The 23,877-nt window shown below is 49.1% G+C and overlaps 9 protein-coding genes across 9 annotated transcripts, besides 8 other annotated features; 5 read left to right on the top strand and 4 right to left on the bottom strand.

Moving 5' to 3' along the window:
* Positions 1-26: 26 nt before the first annotated feature.
* ACLA_051580 (uncharacterized protein) lies at positions 27-3,386 on the bottom strand (the record flags this gene model as incomplete). The annotated part of the gene is made up of 12 exons (XM_001272111.1): positions 27-1,000; positions 1,058-1,097; positions 1,159-1,275; positions 1,337-1,691; positions 1,752-1,882; positions 1,936-2,075; positions 2,126-2,420; positions 2,476-2,657; positions 2,714-3,044; positions 3,130-3,155; positions 3,226-3,265; positions 3,336-3,386. 12 exons carry the CDS (start codon positions 3,384-3,386, stop codon positions 27-29), a joined length of 2,682 nt encoding a protein of 893 aa, XP_001272112.1.
* A 372-nt stretch (positions 3,387-3,758) lies between these two features.
* Positions 3,759-3,789: a microsatellite.
* Positions 3,790-4,748: 959 nt separating this feature from the next.
* Positions 4,749-4,780: a microsatellite.
* Positions 4,781-5,838: 1,058 nt separating this feature from the next.
* On the bottom strand, positions 5,839-7,854 carry ACLA_051570 (Zn(II)2Cys6 transcription factor; the record flags this gene model as incomplete). The annotated part of the gene is made up of 3 exons (XM_001272110.1): positions 5,839-6,721; positions 6,796-7,401; positions 7,457-7,854. The coding sequence occupies 3 exons, from the start codon at positions 7,852-7,854 to the stop codon at positions 5,839-5,841; spliced, it is 1,887 nt and encodes a 628-aa protein (XP_001272111.1).
* A 2,541-nt stretch (positions 7,855-10,395) lies between these two features.
* Positions 10,396-13,124, top strand: ACLA_051560 (putative C6 transcription factor; the record flags this gene model as incomplete). The annotated part of the gene is made up of 4 exons (XM_001272109.1): positions 10,396-10,542; positions 10,671-11,169; positions 11,197-11,995; positions 12,062-13,124. 4 exons carry the CDS (start codon positions 10,396-10,398, stop codon positions 13,122-13,124), a joined length of 2,508 nt encoding a protein of 835 aa, XP_001272110.1.
* Positions 13,125-14,478: 1,354 nt separating this feature from the next.
* ACLA_051550 (uncharacterized protein) lies at positions 14,479-16,036 on the top strand (the record flags this gene model as incomplete). Its single annotated transcript, XM_001272108.1, has 3 exons — positions 14,479-15,142; positions 15,262-15,896; positions 15,953-16,036. 3 exons carry the CDS (start codon positions 14,479-14,481, stop codon positions 16,034-16,036), a joined length of 1,383 nt encoding a protein of 460 aa, XP_001272109.1.
* A 187-nt stretch (positions 16,037-16,223) lies between these two features.
* Positions 16,224-16,258: a microsatellite.
* Positions 16,233-16,258: a microsatellite.
* Positions 16,259-17,222: 964 nt separating this feature from the next.
* Positions 17,223-17,273: a microsatellite.
* A 32-nt stretch (positions 17,274-17,305) lies between these two features.
* Positions 17,306-17,890, top strand: ACLA_051540 (DUF4202 domain-containing protein; the record flags this gene model as incomplete). Its single annotated transcript, XM_001272107.1, has 1 exon — positions 17,306-17,890. One exon carries the CDS (start codon positions 17,306-17,308, stop codon positions 17,888-17,890), a length of 585 nt encoding a protein of 194 aa, XP_001272108.1.
* Positions 17,855-17,886: a microsatellite.
* A 258-nt stretch (positions 17,891-18,148) lies between the features above and the next one.
* On the bottom strand, positions 18,149-19,186 carry ACLA_051530 (VIT1/CCC1 transporter family protein; the record flags this gene model as incomplete). Its single annotated transcript, XM_001272106.1, has 3 exons — positions 18,149-18,656; positions 18,714-19,050; positions 19,117-19,186. The coding sequence occupies 3 exons, from the start codon at positions 19,184-19,186 to the stop codon at positions 18,149-18,151; spliced, it is 915 nt and encodes a 304-aa protein (XP_001272107.1).
* Positions 19,187-20,114: 928 nt separating this feature from the next.
* ACLA_051520 (uncharacterized protein) lies at positions 20,115-20,875 on the bottom strand (the record flags this gene model as incomplete). The annotated part of the gene is made up of 2 exons (XM_001272105.1): positions 20,115-20,667; positions 20,730-20,875. The coding sequence occupies 2 exons, from the start codon at positions 20,873-20,875 to the stop codon at positions 20,115-20,117; spliced, it is 699 nt and encodes a 232-aa protein (XP_001272106.1).
* Positions 20,576-20,636: a microsatellite.
* Positions 20,792-20,827: a microsatellite.
* A 1,629-nt stretch (positions 20,876-22,504) lies between the features above and the next one.
* ACLA_051510 (uncharacterized protein) lies at positions 22,505-22,860 on the top strand (the record flags this gene model as incomplete). Its single annotated transcript, XM_001272104.1, is given in 2 exon segments — positions 22,505-22,536; positions 22,545-22,860. Coding segments are annotated over 2 exon segments (348 nt in total).
* Positions 22,861-22,993: 133 nt separating this feature from the next.
* On the top strand, positions 22,994-23,722 carry ACLA_051500 (uncharacterized protein; the record flags this gene model as incomplete). The annotated part of the gene is made up of 1 exon (XM_001272103.1): positions 22,994-23,722. One exon carries the CDS (start codon positions 22,994-22,996, stop codon positions 23,720-23,722), a length of 729 nt encoding a protein of 242 aa, XP_001272104.1.
* Positions 23,723-23,877: the final 155 nt, after the last annotated feature.

Genomic DNA, 23,877 nt, shown 5'->3' with positions numbered 1-23,877 from the left:
TTGGCTCGGGATATCACATCCACAGCTCACGCGGTCTGTGGGTTGAAGGCAGTAGGATCGCCTCGGACCGCCAGCCCGTCTGCTGGCACCTTTGTTGTAACGCCATTGTTAGTGCCGTTGGCGGCAGCAAAAGCGGTCCCCTTGGCAGTGCCATTGGGACCATCGCTGAAGGCTTGGTACATCTCATCCGCGAACCCACGAGAAGGATAGCCGGATGTCTTCGCGTATCCGTTCGCGCCGACCTGGCCACCATTGGTGGCTTGACCGTTGGCTCCCTCATGGAATTGGCCTTCGGCCGGCCGCTCTCTCAGTCGGCCCTCGGCAGTCTGATGGGGCTTGCGAGTGATAGATGCAAGCTTTGGAATGTCCTTGGACTCCGCAGCGCTGCCGATACTGAAGATGGGCGACTCCCAGCGGTCACCCTTGCGAGCCAGCTCGGCGTATTCTGTGGCCTTGCTAGAGATACCGCCAGGGAGCTTGATGTCAGGGAACATCGAGTCGTGAAGAGTAGTGACCGTCTTGATTCTGGTATCACGCTGAGCGACGGCTTCGGCCTTTTGTCTCGTCTGCGTCATCTTGGCACGCGCAGTGTCCATGTAGCGGGAATAGATGTTTGGCGCATTCGCTGGATCCTGCTTGGCAGCTTGCTGTGCTCGCATGACTTCCTGATGGACGTCAAAGGCGAACGCATCACCCTTGACGAAGGCATCACGGATTTGCTTTTCGAGCACCTTCTCCAGAGTAGGCCGAACGATGTTCAAGAGCATTGGCTTGAAGAGAGCAAAGAGGATCTTGTGCTTGGACTTCTTCAGGCGGATGTTCAAGTCGTGGATTTTCACCGTGACCTTGTCGAGTTTGACAAAGTGCTGGCGATCCTCTGGGTGCGCTGTCGAGGCCGCAATCTTGAAACCAAAGCCCTCGTTTCCAAGGAAGATATCCATGATACCCTTATCTGTGAGAGAGGGGAAACCTTGCTTCTTCTTGATATAGTAACTGACATCTAAGAAAAAAATGAGTACACGAACCCAGTCGCCTTGAGAATTAGATTTTGACTTACCTCTAAGATCGGCTTGAATACCTGATACGGAAATCATAATCTGGAAATGGGTTTCTCACGTTAGCGAAACCAGAAACTAACCTGAAGGTTTAATCACTAACCTTATTGTCCTTCTTGCTGCTGATACTCTTCCGACCCCAGCGGAAGTAATTGTCACTGCTGAATTCCACAACATTGGGCATCAGATTGTCACTTTCGATGACGAGATTCTCCACAATCTAGGGGCATCACACTGGTTAGCCTAGTTCAAAGCATACAGAGCACCAAGGGTGTACTCACCATATCCACCATGGGATCGGAAACCTCAATGCGAGGCACTGGCACGTAACGAACGTTTTCAAAGATCGAAGGCAGGATGACATCCCTGACGTCCTTGGCCAGATGCTTCTTGAAAGCAACGTTACCGTTGGCATCCCGGCCCAGATCATTGAACAGCCTCTCAAGGGCCAATCTGAAGGCTCTGTTCTGAGGATCTTGATTGAACTGGTCGCCGATGAACTTGATCTCATCGAGGATGCGGTCGGTATGATCCTTGTAGCGATCGCGCAGCAGATAGCGGCCATGATCGTACAGACGCTCCCATTCCCGGTCACAGTCGTCCTGCATGATGTAGCCCTGTTCCTGCAAAGTTTTTCTACGCAGGTTAGGCCCAGTTGGAAGTCACTTTGTATTTGAATCCGTATGAAGGACTTACCTGAGGAAGGTGTCCACGTTCTTGAACCATCCTCTGAGTTCCGGGTCTCTGTCTGCCTCGCGGTAGATGTTGTCCAGAGATTCGAAGAGATCATCCAGAGAGGTGCTATTAGCAAATCGCTCAACGAGGATCTGTGCATGCAATCAGTATTGAAGCCATTACCCCACAATGAACAAGTGCTTACCCTGAGGTTGGTTTCCATAGTTCTGACTTTCTTGTTGCTCTGTACTTGCTCCACTGTTCCAGCGCCCTGTTGAGAAGTATCTCTAGCGTAGTTGCCATACTTCTCAGCCAGGGAAAGCAACGTTCCGACGGCTTGCTGATCTGCTCACGAATTAGTCTGTTGGTATGCAGATTTCATGCGGTCAACGTACATTCGGGGTGTCCCTGAATTTCCAGGACCATCTTCTTCAAGCGCCAGATAGCTTGCTCGCGCCTCTCTTTAGGCATCTTCTCCGACAAATAAGTTCCGGTCCGCTCTTTGAACTCCTCAGCGCGGCCCCGAGATTCCTGAGCGACATCCTCGGGGATCTTCTCCTTGGCCTTTTCAATGCCTGCCGTAGCACCAGTGCGGACATCGACATCACGAGTGACGGTGGGATCCTGGCCACCGGTTGCAGCATGCGCAGCAGTACCTGCCACATCACCAGCCTTGTTACGAGCAGCTTCCTGTGGAAACAGTGAGCATGAAAGTATCCTGGGGTTGGGTTATGAGAGGACGCACCTTGTTTCTCTGGAACTGGGACTTCATCTGACTTGTTGAAACATCAGGCTTTTCATGCCAGACGTTTTCCTCAGCCGGCTGATCGACTTGGGAGAGTTGCTCCTGGGAAGGCCGGAGGGTGTTGGCGGCTTTCTGGGACACATCACCGGCCATATCACGAGCAATAATCATCGCATCGTTCACTGTGGATCGTTAGCAAGGAAAATCTCGTTTCGACCCGAAGGGAGTCGGCACATACGGAGCTTTCTGAACTCCCCATTGGTGATCAGCAGAGTTCCTAGGGTCTTCAAGCCCTCCACAGCTCTATCACTGTCCTGCTGGGCTGATTCCTTGCTGACAGGCACATTGGGCTTTCCTGGTCCGTCGGCAACACCCATTCTTTCAGCCTCCCAGATAAAATCCTGTAGTAACTGGCCCTCATTCTTGCTGAGGATAAGCTTCTTGGCTTGTTCGATGACGCTTCTGAGATCCTGGATCAGAACTCGGCCCTCACTGGACAGTTCATTCGACGGTGAGGAGAGAGCTTTGGATTTAATGGCACTGTTCAAAGCGACATTGCATTGCTTGTTCTATAGTTTGAATGAATTCCTTTGTTAGTACAGATTCGAGGACCATTGGCCATGACCCGTGTTGAAGAAGTTCCATGTAACTAACCGATGGAAGTTTGCCATTCTTGAAAGCTATGTACATCGTTAGTGACTAAGTTCACATCTCCAACAAGTATCAAGTGAGTGTATGAATATAATTTACCTTGATATATCCCAAACAGCTGCAGCTTCTGGTTGATATCCTGCAGTGAAGAACCCGAGTCAGCCAGGACTCTTTTTTTTTTTTTCCGGCGCAATCAGTGAATCACACACCTGCTCCTTCTGCTTAGGATCGGTTGGACGATTCACCACTCCGGACGGCATGATGAAGTTCTAATCGGAGCCGCTGGAAAATTTTCCGAAGATGACGAAGAAGAGAGAGGGTTCACGAAGAACTTGGAACACGAAAATCAAGCAATCACACGAGTGAGTTAATTAGAGTATAGGGGAGACAGTAAAGTTCGCGTCGCAGGGGTATCACTGGAATGGAGGACGCGAAGGATGAGTTGAGTATAGAGAGGTAGGTAGATAGGCACCTGGTACTGTATTAGGATGTATACGTTTTGCTAGGAATGTCGATTAGGTCCTGCAGAGGAATAAAATGGGAAATGAAGTAAATTGATAGAGAAGGCGGGGAAATGGTTCGAGATGTCGATGGGAATGTGTATTCCTGTTTTTAAATATGAGAGAGAAGGAGAAGAGAAGAAGAGAAGAAGAGAAGAGAGAGGGAGAGGAAGAAAGAGAGATAGAGAGAGCTGCAACCCTGGACAGGATACTTGACGTCACCGTGTCGTGTCGGTTGAGCGTTGGCTGAAGTGCACAAAACTCTACAGTCTTTATTTTCTCCTGTTACAAAGCTATCTAATCAATGAAATTATCGGGGTAGTTAGTCAGTCATTTCGACCTGACCCTGCTTAGCGAACTATGGTCTATGGAGTATGGACAGCCCCTAGGGCAAAGCCTGGCTGTACCTAAGGTACGTAAGGATCTCCCTCGGGGTACAATTCGTCGGGTTCCTGAAGTGCTGAACATGAACTGACTACTTCTGACCCTGGAGCGAGCATACTAGGAGTGGGAGATACGTAAGAGGGTACGGGTAGTCAGTCAGCCCATGGTAAACCGGAATTTCATTGCAAATTGGGCCATCATCACTTCATAATCCGCATCTTGCCCCTGTGCTCCGAGAGGACAGATGAGTTCCGAGCATGAGCTCATTCCGACTCTTGGCTGGGAGACGATCTGGCAGACGATTGTCGATGGTCGTCAAGTAGTCTAAGCAAGATGGCGAACGGGCAGTTTCAATCGTGTCCCTAACTATGTCCAGACTTTTGGCAACTAGCTATGACGAAAAGCTCGGACACTAGCAGCTGTCGGTTCAAAATCACTGCGGATTCTCAGAACCTAAACGAGAACCCACAAGGCAGAATAATAGTAGTTAGGATTCAGATACTACTACTTTGGCGATCTGGACCCCCGATGTAGTCACTAGTCAGTCTTCTATCTATCAGTCTATCACGCTCTGGTGTAGTCTGACGAAGTGACGATCCGTCTCCACTGGGGCTACCGAGCAACCTTGAAATCAAAAGGCTTGGCATCTAGATTCCTACCTTTGCTTGTAATGATAATAATAATGATACCTAGAAGGGAATGGAAACAAGAGGCGAAATCACCTGAATCCTCAACATGAAGAAAAAAAAAAAATAAAAATAAAAAAAAAATTCGCCCTTCATAACAGACAGACTCGACGCGCTGGAATTCTTTCCGCGAGTGGTCTGGAATTTCGGTCGACACGCTGGGGGAGGAAAGGGTTGAATCAGACAAGAATTCAAGGTTTGGATGAACAAGCAATGCGACTTATATACGGAGTACATGAACGTAATATTGTATCAATAAGGTAAACTACCCGAGGTAGTTACCATACGGAACAACCATGAACCAAGGTTGTTAACTGTAGTCTGCTCCACTGATCATCAGTCTGACGTCAAGAGTTGGGTCGCTTTCAGTTTCCCACAAACAACGTAGGACGGTAGGGACTTAGGAGATAGATAGATATAGAGTAGTTTTTATCTATTATTGTGGATGACAATTAATCATCTCCTGCTAATTCTTCGTGTTGATGCTCCTGCAAATATATGAGCACGTGACAGTTCCAGTACCAATAGGCTATAATCTATATCACAAGCATCAGATGCAGTTACTCATGCAGACTCATGGCAGACAGTCAAAACTCACCCTGTGCAGGGCTGGAGTAGGTTATTATTCCTCTAATTGTGATGCTATAATACATTGCACAAGTTCTTGTTTGTCTACCTGAACTCTTACCCAGCAACCTTGACTCTCACAGTGTGTAGAAGCCACCCTGAATTCTGTACAGCGCAACAAGGAACGCACTCAAAAAAGAGGTTACTATTTACTGCTAGACTAGAGTAGGTGACTAGTTATCTGACATAGGGCTGGATAGTTGCAAGCTGTGGAGAATCGTCCTCATGGTTGATGGTTCAAAGGACCCATCCCAGCTGCATGTTTACCCACTTATCTAGATACCGCCGACGCTTGTGCGGCTGTTCCCTTGTACTACTGTACTTGCGTAATCTCATCCGTCTAGGACAGGTCGGATTAATCAAGATGAATCCAGAATTGACATATATTTGATTACAATATGCATTCGCTGCGCTGCGCTGTAGTCGTTCGTTGAAACAAAGAATCTCCTGGGGCAAGCACGTAAGATTGGAAAAAAAGTTGATTTCTTTTTTTCTTCCCCATTTACCCAACATGGTCATATCCCATATCGTCCGAGGTCATACCCTGAATATCCCGTCCCTCCTGAAGCCGGAAGCATAGGTGGCCCATTCATATAGGATCCTGTCCCGGGGAGATAAATGGGGGGGGACTGCATCAACCGTTTCCGAGCCGGCCCTGAGATGGCTTGAAATGTCTCCAGACAACTGCCAATGCCCCACTTTCTCAAGCAATATTGAAGAAGATCCTGGATATAGTCCAGGCATACAATCGTCCGGGCGTGGCAGTTCACGCGGTCTTTTGCGTTGATTGTAGGCGGTTCTGGTGCGTCAAAAGACAGGTGGGGGAGCGGCGGCACCGAGGGGTTCAATACGAGTTCAAAGTGTTGATTTAGAAGCTCGAGAAATCGGCTACTAACCTGGTATGCGCGTTGAATGTCAAGATATGTCATCAACGGCAAGAGACTTGGGTTTTCCAAGATTTGGTGAAGTTGACGGATGTAATCCATGCAACGTTCGAATAACAGAACTTTGGTATACTCAGACGTTCCCAGGAACCTATGCATGGGCGACAGTATCATAACGGTCGTGTAAAGCAGCTCCAGTCTATACAAGACACTATAAGGACCGGAAGCATTCTCGGGGGCATTGTCGAACCACTCCTGGGCCTTCAGGCACGAGCTCCATATGGAAGCCGTATGTTGAATTGATGCTTCATCATCGTAGTAGTACTTATTCTGATAAGCCGCGGCCAGGATCTGTCGAATCTTAACCATATGCCAAGCAGACTGCGAACTATGTAGGAAAACATCGCTCTGCCCAGCTAGAGCAGAATCTAACGGGGTACTGACAACTGGTAGAGCAACATTGACGGATTCTTCCGAAAATGAAAGAGTCCTCTCCAGGACTGTACTAACTGCTCTGTGATTAATCAAGTCAGCGAGGATGGCCTCGTCTTCTATAAGGATACCCAAGAAGTTCGGGGGCGAACACACCGATCCAGACAGTATACGCAATGGTACACGATTCGACGGATATCTAGCCGGTCCGGAATGGATAACTCTTCCAATGGAGGATCTTGATGCAAGCCGAGATCAAACATGGCCCTCGCAGCTGTCCCCACTAGATACCAAGTTCGAAAGTGGTTAGGGTCAAAGAAGGAATATTGAGCAAGCAATAAAATTGCTTGAATACCAACGACCGATCCCGGACGTAGAACTTCATCTGCATGTTTGAATGCCTCAGTTACTAATGATAATGCTCTTTGATGATCCCGATCTCCGGGCTGGTAAGATGTAGATGCGGAGGACGTAGCCAGCACGAGACGCAGAATCCAGTGATCGAAAGGCTTTGCAAACCGGCCGCCCGACTGATAAACTGCATCTACAGAGGTCCAGAAACTGGTCTCCACGAAGAAGGGCAGCTGCGTATAGATGTTGTCAAAATAATGCCGCAAGAGGGGCGTGATTTCGTGGCGGGAGGGCAATGGCTGTGGGGGTAATTTCGGAAGCGGCTCTGCAATGGATAGTGATAGAAGAAGATTGGCGAACGAGGTGCTCGATGTGATGCCATGGAAATCTCTCGAAGTGGCATTGACTGACCTAGAATGAACCGATCAGCAACGCCACAGCCGGTGCTTCTCAATGATCGACGAACAGAAACCCAAAATCTCCAACAAGATCGTCGATGTCAGACACCTCCTTGCGATGTGACTGTGCAACATTATTCAATGCAGAGATTGAAGTTATAGAGCTCTCCCGGAATGCTCCTGTACCATCCGTGGACAAGGATTCTTTACGGTATCGGAGAGCCGCAATTTGCTTCTCAAGCCGTTCACAATAGCCCTCTAAGGATGCAACATAGCTTCTCTCTTTTCCTCTAGCGAATTCATCGCTAGCACCAGAGCAAGTACTTGCTTTTCCCACTCGTTCACAGGCAGAGCAGGCAGGAAGCTTCCCATCGCATTTGATTTTCGCCGTCCGACATCTAGAACATGCGGCGACTGGTCGACTGACTTTAAGCAATGGTTTGTCCAGAAATGAATTTGCCGACATCATACATAAGCATATTCCCTGCCATTCGTCAGACATCCAGCCCTCCCACGTGGTCTGCCGAGTATAGAGAGAATGGACACAGCCTCAGAATCTCAACGACATACCGGATTGACTCAGCCAAATGAGCAAGATCGACCGCGCTGCGTACACTGAATCAGATTTCAGGGAGGTATGATATGATACAATCTGCACCAACTGTCAGCTCAAGTACAATCAACGGATCTCGCCCGTGATATGGACAGCAGTGAAACACGTCAATTTCACTACGAAGGGAAATCATAATGGAAATGATAATGGTGAATGGCAAAAAAGAAAAGAAAAGATGATGATGATGATGACTCCGCATATGATGAGATTGGGATTTCCGGACTGATATATATGACTGAAATGGCGAAACTGCCGGGTATGATGATTTTATGCTTTCACAGACTGTCTCACCTAGTAGTAAGCCTGGTTCCCCGCGATAAGTAGATTGATCTGTGAGCTTTTCAGAGTTCGACGAGCCCTCGAATAGAATAGAGACACCCGGGCTATCTAGAATGCACTGTAAGAGAATAGAGGATTGAACGCCAGTTTCAAGTGAAGCCAGGTTCCATCGCTGCTGGATTAATTTGTGGTGCTATCACCAAAGTGATCACGGGAATGATGACTGATACGCAGGGAGCGGACCAGTTCCGAGTTCTGACGCCGCAGTTGGGTGATGAAGATTGATAAAAAGGGATAATGCACATGAAAGAAGCAAGGCAAAACAGAGCTCAGTTGTTTTACCTAGGTAAAAAAACACAGTTTTGCCTGGAGAAGATAGATAGCTTATGGCACTAACTGGATTAGTGTGCAGTGATTTGCATTTCAGAAGCAGGACAGCCGTTGTTGATGCGAATTGTGGAAACAGAGAGAAATCACCTGCTCTGACCATCCACCTTAACTAATTAATTCTGCCTGACTTGGCTTTTCCCCTTCCTTCCCCACCATCAACCCCACCTCCCGCAGCCTCCACTGGATGTATTCAACAGCTTGTCCATCATCATACCACTAGGTATCAGGTAGATATCTACTCTGTAGTATCCCATATCAACTGTCGAGGATCAATCATCAGGGTCAGTTCTTGATGTTATAATCAAGAGCTGCTGCTGATGCTTTGGAACCCAAAATAAGTGGCCAGGTAGAGAATGACGGCAAACAAACATCCTACGCCCGGGACACAACTCCTATCTAGGATTTATATATCCTGTTGTGCTCCGTCTTCAATCAACCAAAAGTCAGGGCTACTTGCCAAAGCTCATCAAATACACTTTTTAGGCGCATTATCAGACCATGGCTGCCGTCGAGGAAACACTGTTACATAGATTGCCGGACGTCCGGAACAGGGGATTATCCTCCATAACCTGGCTCATGTACTCCGTACAACGTCGACTTTGGACATAACCATCGGCTAGTAGTGGACCCAAAATAGCAAGGACAGGGATAATCACACCGAAACCCTTCACAGAGCATGGGAGATGAATTCCAGGCTGCAGAATTAGTTACTTTTTCTTTTTCTTTTTTTTTTTTTTGTTCTTCTCTTTGAACAATGTGAGCCAAGATCCAAGGATATGGAAGGCAGGGGCAAGAATTTCCCTCCACTGGTTTGGATGAGCACCCTATGGGCATTGAGAGGAAATCTATGCGGAAAGGAACAGAATACAAAGCTAGGAAAATGGCCTTTTATAGATCAGAAATTTTAAATTGGGTTGAGTGCAATATCTATACAGGACCAGGACATGTGTCTCAGGTTCTATTTTAATTACAAAAGAGTTGAACTCCCTTATCTTATATAACCCTGCGATCTGTATAGAAATCATGAGGATAGGGCCTGGATAGAACCAAACATCTTATATAGTGATGAAGAATTAGGTATTAGGCACTAGACAAACACTAGAGAGATAAAATGCATGTAAACTACGGCAATGAACCTTCAGAAGCATGAAATGACACTAACAATATGACTATACCTTACTACTAAATGGTTGGTGTTGCTGTTGTCCCGGCTGTTGGCCGTTCCCAACTGGTAGATGTGATCTTCCGTACTCCGTCAAGTCGTTGGCTCATCACTTCACTTTAGCGCATCTCTCATTCCAAAATGGGATCCAGACCGAGGCTGGGTACCACCACGCCCCTCACTTGTTGCAGTTAGGAAATGAAAATACTCCTGTCAAGGTAACAATGATGAAAATCAACAACTTTTGAACACACAATACGAGCTCCGAAGGGCCGGAAGTCAGCGTCCCAATCCGATGGTTTACTACGGTTGCTACCGCCTACACCTACTTGCAGCTGGTCGGAACGAACCCTGACTATGTCGACCGGTGTTGTCTCATCAATATTATTCTGCCGGTGTTCGAACAACCAAGCATTACCGTGGGTCTAATCCAGACTCGATTAATTCACAAGAAGGGCAGCTCCGTGTGAAGGCATGGGAGCTGCATTGGATAGCGTTTTTTGGACTTCTTCAGATACCCCCAAAACGCGACAACTGGGCGGCCGACTTGGAGAGGAACAACCATGGCGACCCATTCAAACCTGCAACCCTCGCGTCCACAATTCATCGATCCATGGCAAAAATCATCCTCAAAGTCATCACAGCAGACCGCTGAAGCTCCTGACGGCCGGATCGCGCACACATTGACGGCGTGCACTAGGTGTAGACAAGTACGTTGCCTGGCTTGAGGAATCTTGTGTTTCGGCCCTACCTCCTTGTTGTCCTTCTTTCTTCGCCTTCATTTTTTGTTATTTGTTCTCAATTCGTAGCAAGAATATCCAGGTTAACAGCCATGTAGCGAAAGTCTAGGTGCGACCCCGGAATACCAAGATGCTCCCCATGCGAACGCAGCAACGCCAAGTGCGTATACTACGACTCGGCCCGAAAGTGTACCATACCGCGAACATACATCGTCTCCCTACGGGAAAAAGCTCGTTTGCTGGAACAGGAACTTGCAGATCTGGAGAAGGACATACAACATGCTGCAGATGCGGAACTCATGGTTCGGGGCGCAGGCCGCATCCGATTCAAAGAGAACGATGAGTCTCGGTACCTAGGGCCATCCAGCGGTATCGCAATTACTCGTCTGGTGATGGAGATGGCCAAGCAGAACACGGACTCGAAAAGCATTAAGGATGTTGTCCCCGAGTTTACAGCACAGGAGATCAAAGCCGCATTTGCGCAAGAAAGTTCTAAACCGACATCCAAAGTCTACCCCATGATCAGTTCCCTTGCTCAACCTAACCTACCCCCACGAAACTTGACCTACCGACTTATAGATATATTTGTGGTCAAAGGTTAGTTAAAATTTCGCCTTTCTTGAGATACTCGACCGGTTGTAGTGTTGACAATCTTCCTAGCGCAAGCCATGCTACCCACATTACACGAACCATCATTTCGTCAGGAGGTCGAACATGTCTTTAATGGCTCTGATGACCCTTGCCAGAATTTCCAATTGAGAATGGTGATTGCCATTAGCATGCAAAAGATGAGCACTGAATATGCAGGGCTAGCAGACAGTTATTACCTAGCAGCACTGCCATACTTAGAGGCATCTCTAAGGCGCATGGATCTCAGGGCACTGCAATGCCTCGTGTTGATAGCCCAGTACTCTTTACTCACGCCCACAAGAACCGCTGCGTACTGGGTCGTTGGGATGGCTGTCAAACTCTGCCAGGATCTCGGTCTGACTGACGAGGCCACCATCGCTAAGTCACCCAGCGGAGGACCATTGAACCCCCTGGAGATAGATATGAGACGACGACTATTCTGGATTGTCACTTCAATGGAACTCGGACTATCCCATAGCCTTGGCCGACCGAGCTGCTATTCTGTTCCGCATGACTATATCCACGTTAATTTTTTCGAACTAGTGGACGATCAATACATTACTCCTGATGGGGTACTTCCAGGTGGCACCCCTATATTACCCAAGTGTATAGCTATACACTTCTTCAAAATGAGATTGCTGCAACTGGAAATACGCAGGACGCTGTATTTGAACAAGCGCGAGACTCCTGCAGATGATCAAGATCCGTGGTTTTCACAGATGCTCGCTAAGCTCGACCATTGGGTAGCTTCTTGCCCAAAAAATGATGGCGGCAGCGGACTAAGCGAGAAATGGTAAGAAAACATATCCGCCTCCTGTCTTGTTGACTTGCATTCTGACAGTCGTTGTGTTGTCCGTAGGTTCCATGGCAGACGAAATACAATGATCGTTTTCATGTTCCGACCATCCCCGCAGGTTCCTGAACCTTCAGTTGAAGCTGCGCGCAAATGCTATGAAGCCTCGATTTTCAATGTTTCCATGCAACGAGAGCAGATTGCCACCGGATCTGTGGATTTGACCTGGATCTTTACGCAGTCGCTGTTCATGGCTATGAACACCATTCTTTGGTCTTTTTCATACCCCGATATCCGAAAAGAGCACCCATTAGAGGAGGCCAGAGGACATCTTAATGTGGCTTTGGAAGCTATCATGCTCGCTGCAGAAAGGTGGCCCGGGGTAGAGTCGGCCTTGCTTCTGTATAGAAGTCTCGTAACTGCATGCCTCAAGGCATATAACACCGAGGAGTCGTTTGTCGTTCATTCCCCGTCTAGTCACGCAACCCCCTCGTCTACACAAGATGTGGCAACTCCACCCTCAATCTCCAGTCCTTCTAGCACAACAGCATCATTTCGAGTTGGAAACCCATCGATCAACGATACGATATCGGTTGGCACCGTTTCAAGGGGGCAATCAGCGGATCCCTCCGTTTCTTTCTCACAGTCGTCCCCGATGCAGTCTGTGATAGCCGAGCCACACAAAACACCGCCTTACGCGTTGTGGGAGCCAGAACTTCCTTCACATCAACACTCTGTGTCAAACTCCAGACAGAACCAGTATGCACCTTCTAGGGCACATGATTCAGCCACCGTCTTTTCCGATATCGGATTCAACCCCGCGACACCATTCAATTCTTTCCCTTCTGTTGTTCCTGGCCTACCAGGCTGGGACCCCAACTTTGCTGTTGCCTCAACGACAGCAAGCCATCTAGCGTATGTTGACGCAGCGGTTGACCCAATGCGTTGGCTGGATACCATAGACGACCAATATTCTCAGTACTTCAATGGAGCGTATCCTATTCCACCCTGGCGGGGGAGAACGCTCAGTCAACAGGAACAAATTGAGCTCATGGCTTCCTTGGAGGAGAATATTCCCGATGTTTCTGCGCAACTTGTGCGAGATTCAGCAACATTCTACCAATCTTGACAACTTGGAGAAATCACAATCGCGAAAAAGAAAAAAAAAAAAAAAAGCAGAAGAAGAAGAGAGAGAAAAGGAGAAATCTATATTTACTTGAATCAATTATCTCGTATGCGTTTTCTTCTCAATAAGTGCTGCTATACCCATCTGTTATTGTTCGAATATGTATATGTCCTTGGATTTGTCTGTGTCTGGCTTGGTGCTGGGTAGGCCTGTCCTTTGTTTAGATCCGTCTCATTATTTCGATTACATGTATGGCTGTTGAAGCCAAAGAAAAGATGTCTAAAACCCGGTTAGATTCATACTGGGTTTGTTACTTGAATGCAACATTTCATTCAAGCGATCAGGACTAGCTGAATGATTCCTTGTTCGACTTGACAGCAGAGACTAAGTCGTGTGTGAAGTAGTCCACGACACTCCACGTGCAACTGATTATAGCATATCCCGCTGGTATGATAAATCATGGTCGAATTTGAAATATTGAAGCAAACCATAAGGTTATAAGACCCACACACTCTTGGGAGACATCACTGAGAGTTGCCACCTTGTTTCGAGTCTGGATCAAGTCAATATAGTACGTAGACTGAACATCGATGATGATGAAAGCACTGGCTGGGGGCATCAATGAGGCGATGGCTGTACTAGTGTTGCCATCTAGGTAGATATGTTCTATGCATAAAAAGAGATTCTGTTTGAAGCACCGCCTTGATAGTGGCACAAGGAGCTCAAAACAAAGAATCCCTTGCGAGTTCCGCAAAACTTTCGTTTTCTGACTTGAGGTATGTCGACTACTAGATAGCAACTGCCGCTCTTCCAGAAACAAAGAAATCCACACGCATCACACTTGACCTAGACACTATAAACGCGAAAGACTGAGGTGCCTGCTCTCATTGTCCTGGAAGTGTTACCCGAACAGGAAACTAATTAACCCGTCCAAGCGCGAGCGCGAAAAGATACCCGGTCACGTGCACGCCTGGGCTCTTTTGCCGTCATCCAACATCTCAGAACCCGTCCGTTTCTCCTCCATTATTGAGGGACCAAAGGGCATCGCTCTCTCCACCAACACCAATCACCTACCACCTTCAATCACCAAAGCTTCAACCTATCGACATCTCAGGGATAAATCGGGTTTCCTGACTGGAATGCGCGGCTTCTAGACGGTCGTGGAACGTCCTGCTTCAGCCGAACCTCGACCGGGGTGATCACATTTCCGCCCCCCTCTCGAAACCTGGGTCGGCTCTCGCCTGTCACAACCGTCCCTTGAGATCTACAAGTTCCAGGTCTCAGCGGTCGACTAGAGAGCTTACGCTGTTCGGGCGATCGGCATACCTTGAACTCTCAATCCTTCACCAGGGACCCCATGTCTGATTGCGCCTCATCAGCTTCATTCCGAGTAGGACCTCCTTCACCATCGTCTCCCGCCTCCGGGTCCCTGAAAGAGGACCATCCTCCATACATTTCGTCTGAAAATATCCCACAGACCCCGACATCTCCTCCGTTGATGTCGGTAAGCGCCCAGAACTATGCCACCAACATCACATCCTCCCAACCTCCTAGCCAGGCGACCTCACAACCTGCAAACCTATCATCCCCTCCATCCTCAGCTCCGATGTCTACCCAGACCTCACAACAGCCAACCGTAGGTATGGCAACTTCTTTTCCAACACCGGCTAGCAGCGTGAGTGGCCACTTCATGGGTCCGACCTCCGGCGAAGATTCAGAGCAAGCAGAGAAGGCGTTTGGCCACGCGCGAGCAGACACGGGGACAAATTCAGGTACAGATATGAGCGCAGCATCTACACAACAGTCAGAGCACAGACGGACGGACCATGACCGGGATTTGGCGACATCAACCTCAGACATAGGGATCCGTGATTTTGCAAACATGGATCATCAAATTGCGCGCAGCGATACGGACGCCATGGATATCGACAAGGATACTGGCGCCTCTTCTAACCCTAACGGACTCAGCTTGGAGTCTCTGCAGCAGGATTTCTCGTCCGCGTTCCATCTTTGCAAAAGCTGTAAGGATACCCCCAAACCAGTTCTTGGTGCAGCTGTTTCTGCCGCTTAACTATGCACTTATGTTCCATATCTTATTGAATTGAGATTTGTTAACACTGTGCTCTTATGACATCCACAGCCTATGTTGCGACTGGCCCGGACCCGACACTAGATCTCATCTCACTGTACGGGTTAGGTCCGGTTGCGAAATCGGTTGCACGACTGGATCCGAACACGGGAGAGAAGATCAACCGCCTCAGAAAGTCGTACGAAGGCAAATTGAAGGGTCTAGGGTTGGCGGGTCGAAATAAACCCGTGAAGCACGAGCCGAACATGCCTGGCGGGCTTAGGCACTTGACCATGTGGCCCGAGGAGGAGTGGTACAACCAGAAGGTTTACGGCAAGGATATCAAGGTCGCTGATATGGAATCCGCCCTTCAGAACCTTCAGATGAAGGCCATGCAAATGGAACCGGGTACGGTGCCCAACAATGACTACTGGGAAGACGTGTTGGGTCACGAGAAGCCGTCGAAACATGTCGGCCATAGTGATGGGAAGAAAGCCAGCGTGCCTCCAAACGGGCCTCGAGCAGTGAGCCAATCGAATGGAACACCCGTTCCAACGGAATTGGATCGTGCTCGCCCCAGTCGGGGTCGCAAGAGGCATTATGATGACAGCAGTTTTGTCGGTTATGGCGAAGGCTACGCTGATGACGATGACGACGGTGCATTCTATTCCAATAGCGAAGGCATTGGCAAGAAGAAACGAAAGAAGGTAGGCATACAAAGGTACCAACGGTTTGGTGGTTACCTGGCTAAGTGTTCTATTAGGATCATGTTTCGAAGGTCTCGACACCACTGCCCGACAGAGGCGGCAGCTATGGCGTCGGCATGTTTGGCATTGGGGCGAGGTAAACGATCGACGGCATGAAAAGCATTTTCCTTTTCTCTATTCTATGAATTTCTTCGTGCATAAGGGTTCTGAGATATTCAGACGAGGAGGTGAGGCCTTGGAATTTCCATGATGGTGGGAGGCAACATCGCGATGATTGGATCTTTCAGCCTGTGAACTTGTCCTTGGTCTACTATTCTTCTCCGTACATTTTTCCCTTTTTTTTTTTTTTTTTTTTTTTTTTTATCTTACTCCCTTGCATCACGGTGCTGGATATACCCGGCTTTCACAATGGGACGGCGTTTGGTGGGCAACAATAATCAGCTGCGGAAAGGAATGCTTTTGTTCGTTGTGTGCTTTTTCCCATTTCAGTTTCCTCCTGCTTTTCCACAACCAGGCCTTCTGCTGTAATTTCGACGAGTCATTGTTGCCGATTGTTGACTATGTTCTGCCTGATCGCGTCCTGTTCGTCCTTGTGGAAGACTGAATGATTTTTGGATCATCAATCATACTCAAAATATGGCGACTTGTGTTTTCCTTTTTCTCCTGTTGAATGGGAATGGGGGTGGCCTTGTACTTTTTTTTTTCCCCTTCCACCTTGGCTGTTCTGTTCCTGCTGACAAGTGCTCGGGGAGACTCTACCAGCGCAAAGGACACGGCCAATGCGATCCTACAAATAGATGAATGCATACCTATGATGATCGCCTTTGCAGGTCAGCTTGTAGTCAGTATGGGAAGCTATTGATAGACTAGAGATTTTTGAATTGATTCTCGACCAGTACCACAGCATTGGTGCATGATATTCCTTTCACAGGATGTAACTCAGGGTCACTCTAAACAAACACCCAGCCCTATCAGCGGCGCATACATTGACGCTTCCCAACTTCAGTCTGTTAAACAATATCTAGATAGCTGGCGATCAAAGCGACCTCTGTGCATGAACGCGGGGTAAAAGAGCGATCGCCTCTGCCATCAAGCGGGGCTGGAGGAGAACCAATCCCCGACATCGGGATTATCTTCACCACTTACCTTAGATACCCTAGTTACCCAATACGGAGTACCTACCTATCGTCTGATGTTTTTTTTTTTAATTCCCCCCCCCCCAAATGGCCATACGATTTATGATTTATGATCAAGACTGTTGCCCAACCACCCACCTCTCCTTAAAGCTCTATCTCCCAAGTCCTGACTCACTCACCTCCTCTCCACAGTCTCCAGTCTCCAGTCTCCAGTCTCCAGTCCTTAGTCTCCAGTCTCCAGAACCCCCCCAAAAAAAACAACTCCTCTCCACCATGAGCTCAAGACTCACCGAAGCGCTCCAGCGCATCGACGACGCTCACGCCCAAGATCCCAACAAAGTCACCATCAACGGCACCGAAACGCCCTACGAGCTGCACTACGCGACCAAGATGACCAGTTACCTGCACAAGCGCAGCGCCTCGCCCTCGGAGACGCTGCAGCTTGCGATCCGCGCGCAGCACCTGCGCCGCTGGGAGGTCCCGCGCGACTCATACCCGGCGACGAAAGCGGGCTACTACGCGTGGCGCAGCTTCCTGGCGAAGCGGCAGGCGGAACTGGTGGAGGCGATGTGTGTTGCGAGCGGGTATTCGGCGGCGGAGGCGGGGCGGGTCGCTGCGTTGGTGCGCAAGGAGGATCTGAAGAAGGATGAGGAGACGCAGGTGCTGGAGGATGTGGCGTGTTTGGTGTTTTTGGATGATCAGCTCGAGGAGTTTGAGAGGGGGCATGATGAGGAGAAGATCCTGGGGATCCTGCGCAAGACGTGGGGGAAGATGTCGGAAGAGGGGCATGCGTTGGCGTTGAGGATTGAGATGTCCGAGAGGGCGAAGGGGTTGGTGGCGAAGGCGTTGAGTGGGTGATTCTTTTTTTTTTCTTTTTTGGTTTTGTTTTTCTCTCTCTTTTATTTGCGAAGATGATCTATATCTTGAACGGAGATTTGTTACTGAATTGTGTTGGGAGAAAATGGATATTGTACATTAATCATCAGGTGTATATGACCTGTCGGTCCCGAAACGCCACGCTCATGTTCACATATACCTATGAACTTTTTTTATCGAAAAAGAAACAAAGATCCTCCGGTAACTCCGAGTCAATCCGTGAGGTATCATTCAGGAAATTCAAGCAGCCCCTTGGTCGATCAACCGAACCAGAGCAATAGCAGCGCCTGCTGCTATACCTCCTACACAGCACATCTGCACACCACCCTTGATGGCCGCGATGATGTTGTCTTTGCCCGTCCATCCCCGGACAACACACGTCTTGATGTATCCAAACGCAAGCAGAGTAATAGCCATGACGCCAATGCTCCAGTACAAGGCCGCATTGACATGCTCGACAATAAAGTACGGAATGAGCGGGATGAAGCCGCCAACAAAGTACCCTAGGGCTAGCGTGATGGCCGAGATCCACGCCTGGTTACAGTCGGGCTGACTCTCTTTGTGGTGGAAAGAGACGAGGAACTCCAGAAGACGCTCCTGCGACGCATGGAGCGATGCGTTGATCTGCGAGATGGCATCGTCCGGCAGACCATATGCGGCGAACGTATTGTGGACAATGGAGCTGGTTTCGGCGGACGAGGTTTCGATGAGCTCTTTTGTCTCCCGGACTGTTGCCTGGTATGACTCTCTGTCGATATAATTAGCAAGACTGGCAGGAAAAGAAGAAACATGACCGGAGACATACGCTTCACTCTTGGCCCCGACATATCCACCCAGGCCCATGGAGATAGCCCCAGCTGCCAACTCGGCAAGTCCACCCAGCACCACGACTTTGGTGTTCCCCAAGGCAGAGAGTCCAGCACTCAGAGCAAAGGGGACCGTCAGACCATCGGAGAGACCCAGAATTGCGTCCGAGATGATGCGCGGGTTGATGCGGGATCGCGAATTGGATGAGTTCGACGACACGGACTCGGCGTCGGATCGGGGCGTGTTGAATGTACTGTATGATCGCTGAGCCTCAATGTCTTGATCTGCATCGCTGCCTAGTGTGTCTGAATCGCTTGGTGATAATAGAGGTTTCCCTGGGGCGGGTTGTCAGTTCAGTTGTGTGTGTGGAAAAGGCGAACAAACAGTGGTGCTGAACGAACCATATCTATCTGGTTTGGCTTGTTTCCCTTTACTCGGGAAGAGTTTTTGTTTTAGAAACAGAAGGGCCATCGTGTGCGAGAAATAAATATATACTGGTCCAAAGGATCAAAGTGAAGACAATAGAAGCTCTCGAAAAAAGAGAAGAGAGAGACGATGTATAGTCGACGAAATAGGAAGAATGTATACTATAGTCGTAGACACAGACCGGTGGCACTGACGTCAGAATCAACTACCAAATTCTAGACCTTTTCTTTTGGAGACGACAAAACCAAAAGGCACAGAATTCCAAGTCCAGCAGACGCTTCAGATGTTCAGTATCTTTCGACTGGCAGCTTCCAGATTCAAACACCTCCCCCCTATCAATGAGAGTTCTCTAGATTTTTATAACAAACCCCATTTCTGTGTCGGTGTTTCTCGCGCGCACACCAAAGGGATACAGCTCAGTGGCAACTGGCCAATCAGCGAGTGCATAATTGTCAGCACTCTGCGTTTTTGCTCTCAATCTTTGCGACACGCAGTCGGTGGTCTGTGTGAGAATAAACCGTCCAAGTACTATTGGCGAAAAACTCATCCAGATTACTATTCCACTGTCTGTGAGTGGTGGATCGCGCCTCAAAGTCTCACTTTACGAGCAGAGTTCCAGCAAGACTTGCGTCCCCGCTTCCATCAAGATCGAGCACCGTCCGGTGGTTATGGACCGTTCGCACAGATGTGGTTGATAAAAGGGTCACTGTGATTGGAAGAATCATTGACCAGGCTAGGGAGTCTGACTGCTATGGAGGGCTGTAGCCCTGCTATGGAAGGTGGACAGTCCCAGCGTACAATTTATAGAGTGTGCGCTATATAGCACAGGGAGAAACGAGGCTCAATCTTTACGGCGAAAGGATTGACTTCGAATCTAGGCCGTTTACTATCTCAGAAGCAATAGTTATCACCATGTGCATTCCACACAACGTTGGTTATAGTTGATTAACATATTACATTCAGGGCTCTGGGCTCACAGAGCAAGGGCCAGGCCAAGGATACCAGCAGCACCGGCAATGCTAGCCGCGATGGCACCGGTAGAGGCAGGAGCAGCGCCGTGGGAGGTGGCGCTCGAAGCTGAGCCGTCCTTATTCCCGGATCCGTTGGATCCAGCGCCAGAGGAGCCTGAGTTACCGGTGGCAGTGGCTGCCGCCCCAGTCATGGACGCATAGTTGGTCGACACCCATTGCTTGACGTCTTTGGGTAGGTTGTTGTACCAGTCGGGATAGTGGCCCTGCTGAATCTCGTGGATGATGGACGAGCGAGCAGTGGGGTTGGTGAGCTCCGACAGGTACGAGGACGGGAGAGCAGTGGCGAGGACAGACGCAATCGACGGAGGAGGCATGTTGAGGTAGTCAAGGGTCGGCACCGGGGGCATGGAAAAGGAGAGGTCATTGCCCAGGCCAGTGGGAATGTTGAAGTTGCCGAAATCAGTCTTGGTTGCAAGGTTGAGCAAGTCGGTGTTGGTTGCCAGATTGACCCAGTCGGTCTTGGTCAAGTACTGGTTCCAGTCAACATCAGAGGCCCTATTCTCAGTGTTTCATTAGGATCTGGTTCATCTTGAGTTGTCGAAAGAATGAGTGCTTACATATTGTTCAGGTCATTCATGAGGCTCGAGTAGTAGTCAGACTGTCTCTTCTCAACGTCGACTTCCGGGGCAGCTTCCGGGGCAGCTTCCGGGGCAGCCAGGGCTGTGGCAGCCAGAAAGAGTAGAGAAAGAGCCTTGTATTGCATGTTGACAAATTGACAGATGGTCTTGAGGGTAAAGAGTGTCGGTGCTTCTTGAACGAATGAAACTGCCAAGGTCAAAGTGTCTCAAATGAGGGAGATTGAGGAAAGGAAAGACGAAGATATCAATCGCGACAGCTTGGAGGGTTCAGCCTCAACCAGCGGGCGAAACGACCTTTTGAATGTTTGTCCATGAGAAACTCATTTCGCTGAAATACGGTTTGACACGAATTTCTGAGGCTCTAGTCAAATGAATTGTTCCTGCAGGTGTCTTCCTCGAAGCTTCACCAATCAGGAACTGTGAGCTGTCATCCAGGACGATAATAAGCGCGGAAAAGGAGTCCAAGCTAGCTCTCATACGGTCAGCCCAATTGCCTAATTTGGTCAAAAAGTTGCTAAAGTCGTTCCCAGTCTCAAGTGTCAGAATCCATCAGCCAATCCAGAGGAGGGGTCCTCGGACACAGTCCTTCAACGAACGATCACGACCTAGATAGAAGGACCCTGAGCGTCGAGGCTCGTATTGACAAGAATTTTGGGATGAGACGATCTAACACTAGCAGACGATGCCTGCTTGGCAAGGCATTCCGTGCAAATCATAACCCGAAGAGCTGAGAAATACGAGGCGCCACAAGAGCAAAGTTCAACTTCGCTCAAATTATCTTTTTTTTTTCTTTGGGTCAATCAGTTTGACCATTTCATCTGCCCGGGCGGCCAGCTCAGTGTGTGAACTGCTTGAGTTGCTCTTCTCTGTCACTTTCCCAAAAATAGGGGGGGATCTCGGATGCCGATGACGAGGGGGTATGCCTCATCTCCGTTGATGCCTTTTGATGCTCGCCATCTTCCATTTGCTCTCAATAGCTGTGAAGGAGGCGTTCCATTCATCTTTCGAGCATATTTCGTAGATCACTTTGCAGGTCATTGGATATGCATGGTGGCAACCAGAGGTAGGTCGCCCGGAAATAACTTAGAAGATCACAAAGTAAGACTGTAACCAGTGAGGTTCACTTTAAAGGCCCAAGCCCCAACCACATGTATGGCAAATGCTTGATCTAGCTTATGTTAGGGACTAATTGACGCGACACGCGGCGCTACTCCGCGTTGAGTTCAAGAATTTCATGTTCCTCCGCCTCGCTTGCTGACCAATCATATCACCTTATTTATCTGCTGCGAAAGGGATATAATCCATTGTAAAGTCTACCTTGGTGCCTTCGGGCATTTGGTCAATTTGAAACGATACAGAGAAGATTAGCATGGCCCCTGCACTAAGGATGACACGCTCAATCAAAGAGAAGCTACCAGTTTTTTTTTTAATTCTTACAGACCTCATATTGAGGTAGGAGTGTCAGGCAAGAAAGGGGTGATCTCGAAGTCGTCAGTTCGAATCCAGGGGTTCTCACTTGTTGCTTTTCTTTTTCTTCGCATCTCAATCCCGACGGATCCTCCCGATTTAAATACCTTAGCTGGACTGACCGTAATCTAATGATGCGCAGTGCCACATTGCCTAGCACAACCGCCTGGTTTCCCAGACGGCGCCATGCCCATCGCCCCGTCGGTAGACCGCTGTCCATTGTCCGCATGACGCTTTACAAGATATCTAAGCCACTGTGCATGTGAATCGAGCCAATATAATTCAACATGTCTATACTAGCAGCCGTAGTCTTCATATAGTGCTTAGTAGGCTGGCGCGCAATTGCGAAACCTCCTGCCTCTATGGTAATACATTCACCGTCCAAGAGCTGCAACGCCGCGCCATCGCGGTGATCGAGCCGGAAAATATCAAGACGGTTTTATCGCTGAATTTCAAGGACTATGGAATCAGGTATTGTCTCGAGCTGTTCAGGCCGCTGTTAGGGGAAGGCATCTTCAACACCGATGGCGACCACCTTGGCCGCGTCGCGTGCGCTGATCCGGCCGACCTGCGCTTGTTGGAGGGTCTGTTGCAGGATCTAATGGTGTTGCTTCTGCGCGATGGGACAACAGCGGACTTGTAGGAATTGTTCTTTCGGTATACAATTTATTCTGCGACGGAGTTCTTGTTCGGGCAGTCGGTTGGCTCGTTGAAGAAGAAGAAGGAGGAGGACAGCAGCAGCCTGTCGGAGCTTGGGTTCGTCGAGGCCTTTCACTATGCCCAGAAAGCGGTGCTCACGCGGGTCATGCTGGGTTCTTTCACCGCGGTCTACCCGTGATCACAAGGCCGACGTGTGTAACCGTATCTGCCGGGACTTCGTACAGCAGTTCGTTGAGGATGCTGTCCAGGCAGCTGAGGGGAGGAGGAAGGAAGATGATCTTCTTGGAGAAGAAAGAATGAAGACAAAGGAGAAGCGTATCTTCTCGTATGAGTTGGCGTCGCAGACGTCCGATAAGCGGCGCATTCTGGATGAGCTGATGGATGTGCTCCTAGCCGAACGCGATACAACGGCCAGCCTCCTCGGGAACCTGTTTTTCATGCTGGCGAAGAATCCGGCCATCTGGGAGAAGCCGCGCCGTGAGGTTGATGTCTTGCAGAACCGGTCGCCGACATATAAGGAGCTTCGTAGGCTGAAGTATGTTCAGTGCCGTGTGAATGAATATATAGATCTTTCCCCCCCCCCTTCCCCATCCCATTACCCTCGTTACTCTCACTCCCCACTAATTCGAAGACTCCCCTCCAGCGCAGAGCGCTGGGAAGATGGCGAGTTGCATCTACAGCTGCTCCCGCGTTGGGAATATTTACCGTTCAATGGCGGGCCGCGGATCTGTATTGGCCAGCGCTATGCCTTGAACGAAGTAAGCTACGTTCTTGTTCGGATGGTGCAGAAGTTCCGCGGGCTAGAGAGCCGGGATCCGGGGCCTTGGGAGGAAAGTCTGGCTTAACCGCAGCGGGAATGCAACCTCCTCAGCATGACTTTCTTCTTTGTTGTACTTTTTATAGAGCGTGTGTTTGGAGTGCTCTCAATCTGCCTCGGTCACGATAGAAGAGCTTTGAGAATCCCATTTACCTTGTTAAAGATATGCGCAAACTCTCCATC

The sequence above is a fragment of the Aspergillus clavatus genome, genomic scaffold (genome assembly GCF_000002715.2).
Source record: "Aspergillus clavatus NRRL 1 1099423829800 genomic scaffold, whole genome shotgun sequence".
Taxonomy (NCBI): domain Eukaryota; kingdom Fungi; phylum Ascomycota; class Eurotiomycetes; order Eurotiales; family Aspergillaceae; genus Aspergillus; species Aspergillus clavatus.
This window is presented reverse-complemented; position numbering and strand designations above follow the sequence as displayed.